The sequence below is a fragment of the Crotalus tigris genome, unplaced genomic scaffold (genome assembly GCF_016545835.1).
Source record: "Crotalus tigris isolate CLP2741 ecotype Arizona unplaced genomic scaffold, ASM1654583v1 scf7180000024307.1902530, whole genome shotgun sequence".
In the NCBI taxonomy this organism is placed as follows: Eukaryota; Metazoa; Chordata; class Lepidosauria; order Squamata; family Viperidae; genus Crotalus; species Crotalus tigris.
Genome location: NW_024100479.1, coordinates 415,549 through 432,285, shown reverse-complemented (window position 1 = coordinate 432,285; position 16,737 = coordinate 415,549). Strand labels below are relative to the sequence as shown.

Sequence of the window (16,737 nt, the reverse complement as noted above, 5' to 3'; positions counted from 1 at the left end):
CTGCAGGAACTTGGTTGTTCTTGTCTAAATATTCTAATAGATTAATAATTTGTCTAACATTATTTTTCATATACCTTCCTGTTATAAACCCTGATTGATCTTTATGCACAAGATGATGCACCACCCTCATAAGCCTATTTACCAAAATTTTTACAAATATCTTATAATCCACGTTTAAAAGAGATATAGGCCTATAATTTTTTGGTAAAGTAAGATCTTGATCCTCCTTTGGAATCAATGATATAAAAGCACTACGCCATGAAGGAGGAATCTCTAAACCCTGTAAGATACCATTAAAAAGATCATTTAATGGTTGGATCATCTCCTCCATTAAAGCTTTATAATAAACAGCTGTTAACCCATCCATACCCGGTGCTTTCCCTAGTTTCAATTGTTGAATTGCTGAGGCAATTTCCTCCTTAGTAATTAAGCCATTAATTTCATTTTTCTGATCCTCAGTCAGTTTAGGAAAACTTGCCTCAGCTAGATATTTATTTATATCTAGCAGTTGCACATTAGTAGATTTGTATAACTTTTGATAATAATCCAAAAAAGATTTTTTAATCAATTCCTTCTGAGAAACTAATTTACCCTTGTAATTTATTTTCTCTATTATTCTCTGTCTCTGTTTCTTTCTTAATTGATAAGCCAACCATCTCCCAGGCTTATTAGCATTACAAAATGTATTTTGTTTCATAAACAATAAATTGGTTGCTGCTTGATCTGCTATCAACATATTAAATTGTGACCTTAGTAACTTTACAGATTCTTTGATACTTTCATCAGAAGGATTTAGAATCAAGGCCCTTTCTTTTGATTTAATTTCATCTTCAAGTTCTCTATGTTTCTGAATCTGCTTCCGCTTATGACAATTATTCATTTTTATCAAAACACCACGCATAAATGCTTTACCTGCATCCCATACCATTGACATTGAAGTCCCCTTATACATGTTCAAAGCAAAATAGTCCTTTAAACACTCCTTTAACTTTTGAACATTCTTCTCTTGTCTGAACAAATTTTCATTAACTCTCCCGGATCTCCTTTCCTCTTTCTCTTGAGTCAGCTCCATCCAAACTGGGCTATGATCCGTCAGTGATCTAGGAAAAATCTTTACATTCTTTACTTTATTATACAAATCCGTAGTAATCAAAAAAAAGTCAATTCTTGAAAAAGATTGGTGTCTATCAGAAAAAAAAGTGAAATCTCTCTCCTCTTGATTACATTCCCGCCAATAATCCCTTAATTCCCAATCTTCCTTCATATCAAAAAAAGCTTTAGGTAACCTTGCTTGTTTAAGAAAAGGAGAGGAACCTTTCTTGTCCCTTTGTATATCTAAGACACCTTTAGTCTTTATCCCCGTTATCTCTTCTTTAAGATCAGATTTAATTTCTGATTTAATCTGTGAGGCAAATTGCTTCATTTCCTCTCTCATTTGAACTACAATCTCTCCCATTATGCCTCTGACCTCTTGTGCTGAAAGTCCAGGCAGAGGGGGGGAGGGTGGTGGCTGAGCCGGTGGTACATGTTTAGATTGTTGTTGTAATTGTGCAGTGGAAGTTATAGGAGAAGAAACAACCTTAGGTATTGAAGCAGGCTGCTGTCTCTTTGAAGCCATTTTAAAAAGCACAGTTCTCACTTCCCTTTCCCCTCCACACAAAAAGGGAGGAGGAAAGAAAAAGAAAAAGAATTTAAAAAGAGACAAACTATAGTCCTTGAAAATCCAGAGAAAATCCAAAGAATAAAAGATAAAAGATAAAAGAGCAAACAATTCAAAAAAAAAAAAATTCTAAGCCAAAAGCAAAAGCAAAAGCCAGTCCTTAAAAAGGGAAAGTAAAACAAAAGGGAAAGGAAAAAAAACTCCGACACTTTCAAAACGCCATCTTAAATCCTTTCACTAATATAACAAAGAAAAGGAGGAAAAATAGTAAAAATCAAATAATAAAAAAAAATAAACACCTAAAGTATATAACAAAAATCCTTTAAACTGCTCCGTCCGTTTAAAAATTACTCACCAAAATACTATAAACACGGAGATAGAAGCGGCGGTTTCTTTTGCTTCCTAGGAAGCAAAAACAGCTGGGAGGCGGAGATCAGCAGGAGCTCCGAGGGAACACTCCTTTCACCCCCTCTAGAAATAAATCCAGAGGGGGTTTAGGGGTTCTACCTCTATTCCTGCGTTCTCTGTCCCTTCCCTTTGCCCGGGAAGGGAATTCCGAGCCGCGGGCCAGCTGATGCGCGCTGTGCTCCGCGGCTCTGACACTTCCCCAGCTGGACGGCTAAAAGATAGCCGCCATCGCCGTCGCCTCGTACCGGAAGCTCCAATATGAAGGATATTTCTTGTTCAGATATTTCCAATATATTGTTAGAAGATGATACATTGACAAAAAATATTCATTCAATGGAAAAGTACTCATTTAAATAATTAATAGGCATGTAAGCATAATTACAATTTAAAATGTTATTGTTACAAATGTTTTTTATTATGCATTTATCATATTATAGTGTATTCTGTATTATTGTTGCAATAAATACAATGTTTCTTTTATTTACGATATTTTTTTCTTAAATTTATTCGTGTCCTCCTTTTTGTTGTAAAAAAGTTGGTCACCTTAGTAGTATTGAAGTACCAATGCTTGTAGAGTTCAATGTATACTGGATGACCTACAAGGTCCCTTCCAACTCTGTTATTCTATTCTATTTAAAATATATATTGTATTTATATTGATGACTGTTGCATTGGTTTATAAGGTGTCTGGCAAGAAGATAACAAACAAACAAAAAGACTCATGACTGTTGACTAGCAAATTACTAATTACTACCTCATTTGAAATGCCAGATTATCCTTAAATAAGGTACCTTAAGTCCTATTGCCCCCTTACTAATATTTTTTCAGTCAAACTGCCAGACAATATTGATACTGCAAGACAAGCAGAGAATATTGTTATTCCGTGACATTTACATACAATAAATAAGAAAATGAATATTAGCCAATCAAAGTCAAAATGTTTTAAAAAAAAATTTGGTTGCTGAACAATTATATGGAAAATACTATCCTTTAATCTAGCCCAAGAGTGTCAAACTGCCGGCCCGTGGGCCAGACGCATCATCCGGAAGCTGCGCCCACCCCATTGCTGGCAATGGCAAAACCGTTCCAATACGTTGCGCGATGTCACATGATATTGCGAGTTTGATTTGTCTGATCTAGCCACTTGCAAGTATATGCTCCATGTTTTAAGACAATTATTTTTGCTTTTGTTTATGAGCCATATATGAAATTATTTTATTCAGAGATACCCTGTTTTCATCAACATTTGAAATGGCTTACGAAACATTTATGATTCAGGAATACTGCCTTATATGTAACCTTATGCTTAACACACCTTGCTACATACTCATTTTTAATGAGATTATTTAAACATGTATATTTGCATCTGTGAATGCCCTTGGCAGCCTCTTCAGAGCTTGACACAGTTACTCTAGGCCCTTGCTCCTAGCCTTGTCATATCTCTCAAAATCTCAAAGCAGCTGTTCCAAGCCTTTAACAATTTTAAGAAGCTCCATAGAGACACTTCTCTCACAACCGAAACATTTTGTGGGCTGATTTGTACAGACCAAATCCCAACATCTATATCTAATACTGATTGCCACCATTCCATGTAGTGTCCCAACTTTCCGTCACTCTCTTCTATAACCAAGAAACAATTAGGAAGGAGCTTTGTAAATAACAGTGGTTTGTTGTCACTAGAGTTGATTGAGCTTCTAGTATAAGTTAAATAGAGCCTTCAGGAAATCATTACCTTTTTTTCTCTTCGTTTTGAAAATTATCTAGAGCAGTTCGCTTTTTACCAATTGTACCACTTTTAGGATATGGCAACATCCGAGTACCACCAGTCGCCTAGCAAAGTGTCAAAAACTTGATGACCAAAAAAAAAAAAAAGGAAAAAAGTGATGAAGTACAGGTAGTCTTCAGCTTACAACAGTTCGCTTAGTGACTGTTCGAAGTTACAATGGCACTGAAAAAGTGCCCTCCAAGCCACAGCCAAGCAAGACACCTGTCTGCCCGCCTGGCAGTGCTCTTCCTCCTGTCTGAGGTTTTCATTGTTGTGAGCATTTCTGTTGAGGATTGGCAGTGGTGGTAGGGTGGGGGTGTTTGGTTTTTATTCCCCCCCTGTCTGCTGGGTGGTTGCAGCAGGTTTTGGTCACTTCACATGACCCTGGGACATTCTGACCATCATAAATATGAATCAATTGCCAAGCATCTGAATGTAAATCACAAGACCCTGGAGATGCTGCAACATTCCAGCTGATCAGTGCTTCTTCTGGGCTCAGCAGAAGCGCCAGGATCAGCGCCGAGCTCCAGCTGGAGCCTGGCGCTGATCCTGGCGCTTCCGCTGAGCTCTGACAGCCCTGCAGCTCCAGCCATCTCTCGCTCAGACTTGTGCGGTGCTACCACCGGTTCAGCTCATTCCCCTCCCCCACTACCACTTTTCTAAGATGGTCGCGTACCACCTGCCAGGTGCCAACCACTGGTTGAAAAGCCCTGACCTAGAGAACATTAGTGCAGAGAAACAAAGCACACCTGACACCTTGACTCTGAATGGCCAGAGAGATCCCTTGGAGGTCCTTCAGTCAGCAAACATTCTTCTGAGCTGCTATAGGGAAGAGGGAAAATGAATTACCCAAATTTAGGCTGCTGACCACAGCAACTTTAAAAGTATTTATAGAAATGAGGGGGAACTATGCCTCAAGTAGTAAGCCCTTTTGCCTTCTTAGGTCGTCATAGGTTTTGTTGTTGGGATGAATGTGGATTTTGAAAAGGAATTTTTGTCTTGATCTTGTTGCAAAATATATTAATTAACCCCTCCCCCCTTGCCATCTTGTTCTCATCTTAATGTTCAAATAGTTCTTCCTCTCTCACGGCTTCTATATGTTTTTAATAACAATGTGAAATCCATTAATGGATTTCACACACAATCTTTAATTTCTGACTTTGGGTCAAGTCCATATACTCCATTGCATGCCCTTCCATATTTATAAAAATCACATATATTATTTCTTTCAAACATTTAAATTAGATTTTTTTTTGTTCAGATGTACAATTTAAGGAATCTAAATAGGATTTCCAGTGTTCCTTTAGCCAATTATTCACCAATATGCTTTGTTTCAATAAATTTGCCGTGTCACAGATCATCAGATCAAATCTTCATATAGTTTTCAGAATTTGGTTTTAGTATCAAAGAACAGTAAATATGACCCAGCGGATATATTTAATCTTTGTCTTATTTACTTCCTACACAAGAAATGTGATTGCTGTGCTACATTACTTTCTTGCCTAATATTTTGACATTATTTTTTGTTTTAACAATCTGAATAATCCAGTGTAGAGAAAAGGAAAATCTACCTGCTTTCAGGAGTTTTTAAAAATAAATGATCTCCATTATGTGAAAATGTAGTTGAGCTTTTTGGGTTTTGTTCAATCTGTCTTTAATGAAATACAGTTCACACATGAGCAAGGTGGCTGACCCAGGAGAGTGGAAGAAGAATTCATTGTTGTCATTTTCTTTTTTTTAAAAAAAATATCCATTGTAGTCACTTTTGAAGTGTTAAAATGTAGATTTGAGCATTTCAAATGCTGTGAAATGGAGAACTTCTCAGTTCATTACAGCTGCTGGAGCATGCATGCCCCTTCTTTGCTATAAAAATAAAGCCACGAGCTCAGATTAGGCTATGCCGAGAATATCTTGCCATAGTTAGCGATGGACACATTAGCCAGGAACTCAGCAGGAAAAACGGTTCCTGTATATTGGAATAGTAAATCAGAATGCTTTTGTATTTGCTTATCCTCTTGGCTCCAATATAATACAAGGAACTCATATTTCAGAATTAGCTGAATGTGTTTTCTTCTTGAAGCCAGCTCTGTTCCTTGCTTGCCAGGCACATTTCCTGTCAGCACTTTAGAGGTCTTTTTAAAAGTAGATTAATCAAATAATCTGCAGACATTTTAGGCACCCTTTTATCTTTTTTTTTCTTCCATCTTTGTATTTCAATTTTGTCAATAAACATGATTTGTAAATAGTCCAAAGTCTGACATCTAGATCTGTATGCCCAATAGACATCTCAGAATTAATTTTATGTTCTTTCTGGTTGCCCCGGTACATATATTCTACTTGGAAACAGTGAGCAAGAACTTAATGCTATGAATGTGGATCAGATCATCACAAGGCATGGGGAAATATATTGATTAAAGCTGTGCAAATCCTTTGTAAGAACGCCCAACACCTCTTTTCAAATCACTGAAGCAGCCATATCTTTTTTCCAGCTTTGATGAGTTTGGAAAGTTGGCTATCTTTGCATAAGTGTGCACAACAGCCCCTTCATTTCTTTAGGAATTTGAAAGCAGTTGGGAGCAGCTTCTGAATCTACTGCTAGAGCCTGTAAAAAAAATTGGCTCATATCTGTATGAAAAGGGATGCTTCGCACGTGTGCTCTATTGTATTTCTTCCAAGGATTTGCACAGCTCTGTCTGAGGGCATCCCCATTCAACCTTTAAAACTAATTTTTACAAAGACAAAAACATCCATGGTGTTCTACTTCTAGAGAGCAAATGAAGAAAATATAATTTTAAATGAAGCACTGTGACTTCTGGGAGACATACTTTAATGTGCACCAAGGATCTCCCCCCCCCCTCCCTCCCTCCCTCCCTCCCTCCCTCCCTCCCTCCCTCCCTCCCTCCCTCTCTCTCTCTCTCTCTCTCTCTCTCTCTCTCTCTCTCTCTCTCTCTGGCTTACACAATTCTTTATTAATAAAAGCTACATTTTGTTTGTAAAACAAAAGAGAATGGTCCAGTGGCACAAAACAATAATGCAATGAAGGCGCTATTTCATTAAACTGGAATACAGGGATTGGGTTACTAATTTGATGCTTTTAATTTCATATTATAAATTATGTCCTTTCAGAAAGTGGAAGAAAAATATTTCCCTTGACAATGGCTACCTACAGATGGTAATGTTATATATTTCCCCAGAAAAATGAAAAGTTGAGAGAGGTGCTAGAGAGAACTCCTGCTTAATGTGGTTCCTTAGGAACAGAGAGCAATGCCTATATATCAACACTGGTTTCTTACATTTGGTTCATAAAATACCAAATGCTTTCATCCTTTTAATAATATGCCTATTAACCCAACAATAACAGGAAGGGGAAAAAACAGACAAAATTTATTTGAAAGAACAAACAGGAGACATTCTTCATAAACTCAGGTCTTTTGAATTCATTTCTGTATTATCTTCTCTAATGTCCATTCTACCTCAAATAAGCAAACAAGCCTGAAACACTGCATATGGATACATATTTCTTGGAAATAAGTCCTTTAAACTGAGGGTTTTCACATTTGAATAGCTACATAAAAAAATGCACACAACTCCTTTCTTGCAACTTATCATTGAATTTGGTAGGGTTTTTTTTTTCATGCTTTGGTTTCTTTCCTTGAAATGTCAGCCTAAGAGTAACTACAAATTCTTCAGGTATACTATAAATGTGATATAACTAAATCTGTGGTTTCTTCAAAGATCTCTCTCTCTCTCTCTCTCTCTCTCTCTCTCTCTCTCTCTCTCTCTCTCTCTGTGTGTGTGTGTGTGTGTGTGTGTGTGTGTGTGTGTGTGGTTTGCTTTTGCCTTTTTCTCAGGGCTGAGAGAAATGGACTAGCCCAAAGTCAACTAACTGGCCTTGTACCTAATGCAGGGTTAGAATTTATGTTCTTCCAGTTTCTAGCCGAATTTTTTAACCACTGCATCAAACTGGCTCTCATTTGTATCTATTCAATACGCTAAGCCAAAGAGGAAGAAGATGCAGGTCATGTGTGGCCCACAGTGTTTCCCTAGATTGCACTAATGCAATTTGGCAACAAAGAAAAATTCCCAAGAAGAGCTTCAATGGGCTTAACATGCCTGTCAAAACTTAATAAAAAAAGATTAAAAAGTTATTTGAATAGGACAGTCCTGTGCAAAAAAAAGTTGTCTAAAGCCAAAGCAATTAACAATTCTATTTAACAGGAATAAAACAAGCCAAGAAGTGATGCCTTCTTGAAACCCTGCTCATTTAACCCTGCTAAATCTTCCTGGAATATGTGGGGGATTGATACTAAACTAGAGGCAGAATTTTTTCCCTTTTCATGCTCAGGAGGCAGATGTAATGCAATGTGTGGATGACCTTGGGGGATGAGGGAAAGAGATGTTGCCTAGGAAACAATCAGACCAGAGGAAGGGGAGCCCCCAAGGGCTTAGTGGTCACAGAAAAAAACTTAGGAAGGACTTGCCGTAATTGGTAAGTTGGCTAAAAGTAGCAGTGGAAAATTGGTATCTTCCAAGATTCTGTTAATGTAGCCTTACAATAAAGTAGATTTACTCATCTAGTTGTTTTTCCTGTCTGGTATACTTGGAAAGAGTGACTAGAAAAGAGAAAGAGGCAGCCATTTTGATCAGTTGATCTGAGGTATTGCGAAAGAAGAAGAGATTGCTGCTCATTTAAATCAGTTCCTGCACTCTTCTTATGAAGGATGTGAAAACTGATGTTGGGTTTTGTATCACAAGAGACAAAATAAAGTATCTGAGTCAATCCAACAGAAGAAGGTGTCCTGTGGTATTCTGTCTCACACAGCAAGCTATGTTGATCCTGGTGGGCTTATAATTTTACACCTGAGCTCTAGCTGCTGCAAAATGTGTTAGGCTACTAACCGATACAAGGTTACCTGGATGACTTAATACCTGGATTGCCAATTGCTCTTATTGGCACAATTCAACATTCAACCCTGAGCTTAAGACTCTGCCCTTTAAGTTATACATTGCTTAGGTCCTGATTGCCCGAGTGGTCACTTCTCCATTTGTGAATCTCTTCAGCCCTTAGGACCTACAAGTGAGAACCTTTTAAAAGTGCCTCCACAATCTGAGGCTCAAGTATTGATCATGCCGAAATAGTTCTTCGATATCACTTCTAGGGAATGTATCCCCAAAGGAATGTCTGCCACGTCCCTTTCACCAAGTCATTAAAAGTCAGCGATGATCTTTTTTGTGTTTCATGTGTTCTTCTATTTTTATTTCCTATTATTTTCTGGCCATTTAAAGCAGGAGCCATCTTGAATACTCATGCCAAACTCGAAGGCAGTTAATAAGGCAAGCCAATCACATTAATAAATGTACTGAAAACAGTTATCTAAAGCACAGATGTGTTTTTGCCATGAAGATGATGTGCAGTGCAAGATGGTGAATCAGGCCACATACACACATTCATACACACATCTGCATGCACACAACACACATTTTCTTCCCTCTAGCCCTTATCTCACTGCAATGCAGGTGTTGGAAAGACAAAATTAAAACCCTCACTTCCTTTTATTGAAAAGTGAGCAGGGAACATCCTTTAAGATTTACCCTAATTGTGTCTCTCTAGAGTCAGCCCTGATATTGGATGTCAGAATAGATATTTTTGGTAACATGATTTAAAGTGTGACTATGAGAGTGCAAATTGTCCACGAAGCAAAATAAACTCATATATCCAAAACTGAGCAAAAGAAGAGTAGCATTCTCTTAGTTGACGTCACTGGGATATAGGGTTTATCCCGACTTAGTAGTCTTATGTGCTTAGTATTGAACAGAGTGACTGTAATTTTTATATGTGCTATGAAGTTAATAAGTAGATGTTGATAAATTCTACAAGACTTGGAGCAAGTCAGAGCAGATTAAAGGAGAACCAAGTTTGGGCATAATGCCCATTCTTGGCCTAATAAATCCGAACTCCTTAACCTTGGCTAGTTAATGGATATATAGGCATGCGTGGTGGTCGGAGATGCTTTTCCTTGCTTCATGTACTGTGCCAATGCATTTATTCTTGGTCAGAACTGGATATGATCCATGCATTAGTTACCTCTCAGTTCAGGGACTACTCTTGAAGAGCACTCTGAAACTTCAAATAGCTTGATATATTGAATCTATAATCAACTTATTTTGTTAGCTATTACATTGGTTTCAAGTGCAGTCCCAATAACCTTTTCTAAATGGACCGTTGAAGGACTATCTCCTATGAGAATCTGCTTATTCTTCCAAATGAAGTGTTGCATCAGTTTCATAATGGGTCAATGTGAATTTTGTTCCAATGCCTCGTAAATGGAACTAAATAAATGTCTGAAGAGGATGTCTTTCTTTCAATGTATGTTGTAAGTGTGGCTGAAGTTTTTGTTCCCCTCCATTAAACATGCTTTTGAGTCTGCGGTTCCTAATTTTTACCTTTTGCTAATTTGGGCTTATTGTGCCATATTTGATGCTGCTGCCTCAGGCTATCCACTAATCTTTGAGCCATCTGAAGACCGTAATGGCACAAGATTCACTGCTCCTCCTGATGTCCCCTATTTTGCCACAAGCACTGTGCTAATACATAGTGTTATATCCAGTATACTAGACTGTGAACTATAGAGATTGGTAGATTTTCCCAGTTTGTCGTACGCTAAGGACAACCTGTATACTGTTAACCAGTTTTGAAGTGATATAAATAAACCTCGTTCTAGTTTTGCCAAACTGTTCTTTTGTATGAGCTTTCAAAGAGTTAGGGACCTTTTGGATGTAGGCTAAATGCTAATCTTGGAAGGGTGGTCTTCTTGAATAGTGCTAAACGTTTGTTCAAAAGGAATTAGGTGATTCTGATAATTATGTGATAGGCATGAAGAAAACTGTGTCATAAAATTAGAAAGAGGGAGAGAGATCACAACACTTTCACCCAGTTCTCCTCTGAATCATTCAGTTGGCTTATAGGTTTGATCACTGGAAGAAAGTAAGGTTTTCCCTGCCTCAAAGAAATGTTTTAAACACAGTGCCTAGATAAGGAAGACAGAGGACACCAGCTTAGCTGGTGTCAATTTCTAAGGGGCCACATAATTAAGACGGTATACTCTGTCAGATGTCATTCATGGCAAAACTGCTACCACTTATTTCCTACTTGCAGGTAAAACACTACTATGCCATGGAACAGCTGGGAACACCTTTAAGCTTTTTCAGATAGTAATTTTGGATTAGCTAAAAGCTATCTCATGAAGATATAACGAACAATGAGTTTGCTGGATTATGTTTGTATCATGGTTAGGATCAAGGGGGAAAGGCCCTGGGCCTATCAGATGGGCCTTAATTATAGAGTTTTGTTATTTTTATGCCCTTCAATTTCTCTTTTTAAACAACTTCATTTTGGAAGGGAAACACAGGATTACATTTTTGCATTGGTAAATAAGAAAGCAGCCTCTAGTTATGAATGGATTTCTTGAAACCATCAGGTGCAGTGAATACTAAATACTGCAGCTGTGCAGCTGTGCTTCATTTTAGAAGTCTAAATAAGTTGGGTTCCATGATAAATAAATACACCATACTTAAAATCCCCAATAATATGCCACAAAAGCAAACACTTTTTGGATGCTTTGTCACACCAAATGGCGCAAGATCTATTTTCTTTTGGAGAATGAATGCTGAACACCAAATGCGTACTTATTTCTAAAGCTCAGAAAGAAGTCAGAATCCCAAGCCCTGCATTGTGCCGATTGTCCATTATCTTTTTGTGCCTTATTGACTTGAGGACTAATTAAGAGCATTAGCATAAAATGAAAAAATTAAAATGCAAGAATGGTACCAATTATCACATATGAAACACATTCTGAAACTGTAAAACATTCATTTTTCGTTACTCAACTCACCCCGTGAGTCTTTAATACTGCCAAGCAGATGATGCTAATGTATTTTCATATATACATTTTATCATCTACTGTTTCCATTTGTGAAATCGTTTTTTATTACTAAATGCCTGCATTTCTACTTTACAGAGTCTTCATAATGAAAATGTTCCAACTTGCAAAGTATGTACAGCTGAGGTAAGTTATAGTACCTGTGTTTATTTACTCACAGTGGTTCTTCGCGGAAATGTCTACATAAAAAGAAAAGGAAAGCATTCTTTTTAAAATAATTCTTTTGTTTATAAGTGAAAGGAGAACAAGGGACAGAGAAAAGGCCACAGAAGTCTTTTATGTACTCAGTAAAAACTAATCCTATACTCATTAAATATTATACAATTAAATGATTAACATTTAAGTCACTTCGCTTCTCAGTAGGAAGAAAGCAGCTTTGGTATACATTTTTAAACAGTCCTCATACCTGGTGGTAAAAATTTTAATCTATGGTGAAATTGGTCATGCACTATGGCTAAATGTCTGAGCTGTGAACCAAGAACTATTTAGCTTAACTCTCCTCAGCCAAAAAACCCTACCCTATTATATTAGGCAACCCATTCATCTTTCACTTTCAGTCTCATATGAGGACCATAGAAAGAATGTGCAAGAATGAATAGTGAGGGTTATGGGGGGGAGAAATCGTAAGGTGTTAAAAATGTGCGGTGAATGAAGAATTATAATGAATTGTAATGAATGAAGAATTATAATGAAGATTTATTAATAATACACATCTAGGTTTGTCAATATAATATGTGATATTGATATGACTCACAAGCATTTTCCACTTCCCAATAGTATTGTGTCATCTTATACAGGGGTCCTCAAACTTGGCCCTTTTATGACTTGTGGACTTCAACTCCCAGAATTCCTCAGCCAGTGTGCTTGGCTGAGGAATTCTGGGAGTTGAAGTCCACAAGTCATAAAAGGGCCAAGTTTTGAAGACCCCTAATCTTATATAATGACCTGGATGTTAAAATAAATGTGACAAATCTCATAAAATTTTGGGGATTCAAAGTACATGTTTTTATTTTATTTTAGAGAATCAGATGGTGCCTTTGGGGAGACTAATAGATACCATATTTTCTACAAATGATTGTAGGCAACAATATTAAGAGCAATGAAAGGCACAAATGTGGCCTAATGATAGAGATCTGAAATGATTTGTTACAGAAATGTTTAGGTGTGCTGTTTCTTTGTTCATATGTAGTTTTGTCATATATTTTATTGTTGTCTTTACCTGGAAATCTTAATGTGTTTTGATCTGAAAAGAACAGGAAGGCCAGAGGAACACCAAGGAGTCAGCATCTCTTTGTTCCTGTAGTTCCTCTTTTAATTAAGTTATAGTGATGATGTTTCCTTCGTAGTTAAATGAAAGAAACTTTCTCCAGAGAATTATTGTATGCAAATCAAATGTTCTTTTCTCATTGGTCAATCTAAAGTTCCAAGACAGTTGTTCAGATTACTGCTATGAGACTTGCATTATACCTTTGAATTCGTGTACTCTTTATCAATTGCCTGAACATTGTTAAACATAATTTTTTTGGGGGGGGGGTTGTAATTCAAGATAAATAATAAATACATTGATTTGCATTTTAATGAGTGAAATAAGTATTTGACCCCTTCGTAAAACATGACTTAGTACCTTGTGGCAAAACCCTGGTTGGCAATCACAGAGGTCAGACGGTTCTTGTAGTTGGCTGCCAGGTTTGCACACATCTCAGGAGGGATTTTGTCCCATTCCTCTTTGCAGATCCTCTCCAAGTCAATAACGTTTGAGGCTGACGTTTGGCAGCTCCCTCCACAGATTTTCTATGGGATTAAGGTCTGGAGACTGGCTAGGCCACTCCAGGACCTTAATGTGCTCCTTCTTGAGCCACTCCTTTGTTGCCCTGGCCATATGTTTTGGGTCATTGCCATACTGGAATACCCCTCCACGATGCATTTTTAATGCCCTGGCTGAGGGAAGGAGCTTCTCACCCAAGATTTGATGGTACATGGCCCCGTCCATCGTCCCTTTGATGCGGCGAAGTTGTCCTGTCCCCTTAGCAGAAAAACACACCCAAAGCATAATGTTTTTACCTTTATGTTTGATGGTGGGGGGTGGTGTTCTTGGGGTCATAGGCAGCATTCCTTCTCTTCCAAATATGTGAGTTGAGTTGATGCCAAAGAGCTCGATTTTGGTCTCATCTGACCATAACACTTTCACCCAGTTCTCCTCTGAATCATTCAGATGTTCATTGGCAAACTTCAGATGGACATGTACATGTGCTTTCATGAGCAGGGGGACCTTGCAGGCGCTGCAGGATTCTCAGTCCATTGTGTGTTGCCAATTGTTTTCTTGGTGACTATGGTCTCAGCTGCCTTTTGATCATTGACAAGATCCTCCCGTGTAGTTCTGGGCTGATTCTTCACCATTCTCATGATCATTGAAATTCCACGAGGTGAGATCTTGCATGGAGCCCCAGAACAAGGGAGGCTGACAGTTATTTTGTGTTTCTCCCATTTGCAAATAATTGCACCAACTGTTGTTACCTTCTCACCAAGCTGCTTGATGATAGTCTTGTAGCCCATTCCAGCCTTGTATAGGTCTACAATCTTGTCCCTGACATCCTTGGACAGCTCTTTGGTCTTGGCCACGGTGCAGAGTTTGGAATCTGATTGATTGATTGATTGCTTCTGTGGACAGGTGTCTTTTATACAGGTAACAAGCTGAGATTAGGAGCACTCCTTTTAAGAGAGTGCTCCTAATTTCAGCTCATTATCTGTATAAAAGACACCTGGGAGCCAGAAATCTGGCTGATTAATAGAGGATTAAATACTTATTTCACTCATTAAAATGCAAATCAATTTATAACTTTTTTTGAAATGCATTTTTCTTTATTTTCTTTGTTGCTATTCTGTCTCTCATTGTTAAAATAAACCTACCATTAAAATTATAGACTGATCATTTCTTTGTCAGTGGACAAATGTACAAAATCAGCAGGGGATCAAATAATTTTTCCCTCCTTGAGGAAAATTTTAGTAAGATTTAAAAGCTAAAAAAAACATAAAGAATTAGACAAAATAAAAAATTATGATAACATGAAAGAAAAAGTCAAGAAAAGAGAAGAAGGAAAAACAAAAATGTCTGCACTTCTGATTTACTTTGCAGCAGTTAGAACCATAATTATTATCTTTTTTCTTTTGTTTTCTTCCTTATCTATTTTTATTCGCTATTCTTTCTTATTCTCTTTGTTCCATTTTTAATATTTGTACTGTTTTTATTTCATTAAAATGTCTTATTGTAATTATATTAAGAAGACATCATTTTTTAAAAATTTAAGACAATGTGAATTTCAATCCACTAAATTCCCCTTTTTAGTTTAGAATATCCTACTTTTTTTTTTATATCTTTTGCTTCATGTGTATACAGAGATATCAGACATCTATATGTGATACTAGTTTTAAAATAAGGTTATGGTATATTGCACACTGCTTAACATTTTTACAGAATGTTTATACAGTTCTTAGTCCAAAAGAGAACATTCACCCATCTTCTTAAGCCATTATACAGTACCTATTCACTCCTATCTCCATTCTGTCCCATTTTTATACTAATCTGCAGATTTGTTTTTTTTTTTTAAGGATTAAAAGTGTTGCTGGGAAAATATCCCAAAATGACTTATTTTTTTCTTTTATTTTGAAACATACATCTATTGATGAATTTGATAATGTTAAAGAGAAAAAGTGAGTTTAAATTAATATTAAGGGGAAATAAAAAAAAAATGATGCAGTAGCATCAGCTCTATACAATTAGTCAGTTAAGCTATCTGGACACTTAGTTGGAAGTAACAAAGACCAGAACTTTGAAATACTGTTTTTTAAAATTGTCCTACATCAGCATTAAAAAGGTAAAAGTAAAAATTTCCACTTTCCAGGCATGTCTGATCTAGAGAGTTAGTGCTTGTCTCCATTTCTTAGCTGAGGGATCCAGCATTGTCTGAAGACATTTTCCGGGGTCATGTGGCCAGCATTACGATACACCAAGGTGCATGGAACACTGTTACCTTCCCATCAAAGTAGTAGTAGTAGTAGTAGTAGTAGTAGTAGTAGTAGAAAGTGGGAAGGGACCTTGGAGGTCATCTAGTCCAACCCCCTGCTCAGGCAGAAAACCCTATACAATTTCGGACAAATGGCTGTCCAGTCTCTTCTTAAAAACTTCCAGTGTTGGAGCATTCACTGCTTCTGGAGGCAGGTTGTTCCACTGGTTAATTGTTCTAACTGTCAGGAAGTTTCTCCTTAGTTCTAGGTTGCTTCTCTCCTTGATTAATCTCCATCCGTTGCTTCCATCCGTGTTACCTATTTATCTACTCACATTAGCATGCTTTCAAATTCCTGAAAGGGTGGGAGCTGGGGCAAGAAACGGAAGCTCACCCTATCATGTGGTACTTGGGTTCGAACCCCAGGCTGTCAACTTTCCAATTAATAAGCTCAGCGTCTTTAACCGCCAAGCCATTGTGCCTCCACATCAGTATTAAGATCTTATTAACTCCCTACCAATGTTTTGGTGGATAGATTTATACTGAAGTCAAATTTATATTGAAGATCAAGAAGTTTCAGGATGATATTATTATATAATACAGCATATTATATAAGATCCCTACGTATTTGTGAACTTCTAGAATTTTTGATAGGTGTTTGTTCTTCATCATACATTCTACTAATTTAAACAGCACTTCAGGCATCCACTGTTCTTTTCCTGGGTGCATCGTGTGAAAAAAATCATTGTGACAAATGCAGGTAAGAGTGTTGCAAAATAATTGCTCAAGGGTTTCTTCTGTTGTAGAATGTTTACCGCACCTGACATAGCTATCTTAGGTGCCATCATAATTATTCATTGGGATGTTATTTATATGATTAGATAGATAATGCATCATTTCTTCTACAGACAAAGCATGGGAAAAGGAAGGAAAGAAAATGAGAAAGAAAACACCTGTGTGGAA

The 16,737-nt window shown here is 37.2% G+C and overlaps 1 protein-coding gene across 3 annotated transcripts in view; it reads left to right on the top strand.

Annotated features, from left to right (window-relative positions):
* The window catches only part of LOC120299681, a 289,240-nt gene that overhangs the window by 40,330 nt on the left and 232,173 nt on the right, over window positions 1-16,737 (top strand). For all 3 annotated transcript variants that reach the window (XM_039324734.1, XM_039324736.1, XM_039324735.1), the window contains exon 3: window positions 11,852-11,899. In XM_039324734.1, coding sequence (XP_039180668.1) covers window positions 11,852-11,899 — 48 coding nt within the window. The remainder of the gene's footprint in view (window positions 1-11,851; window positions 11,900-16,737) is intronic.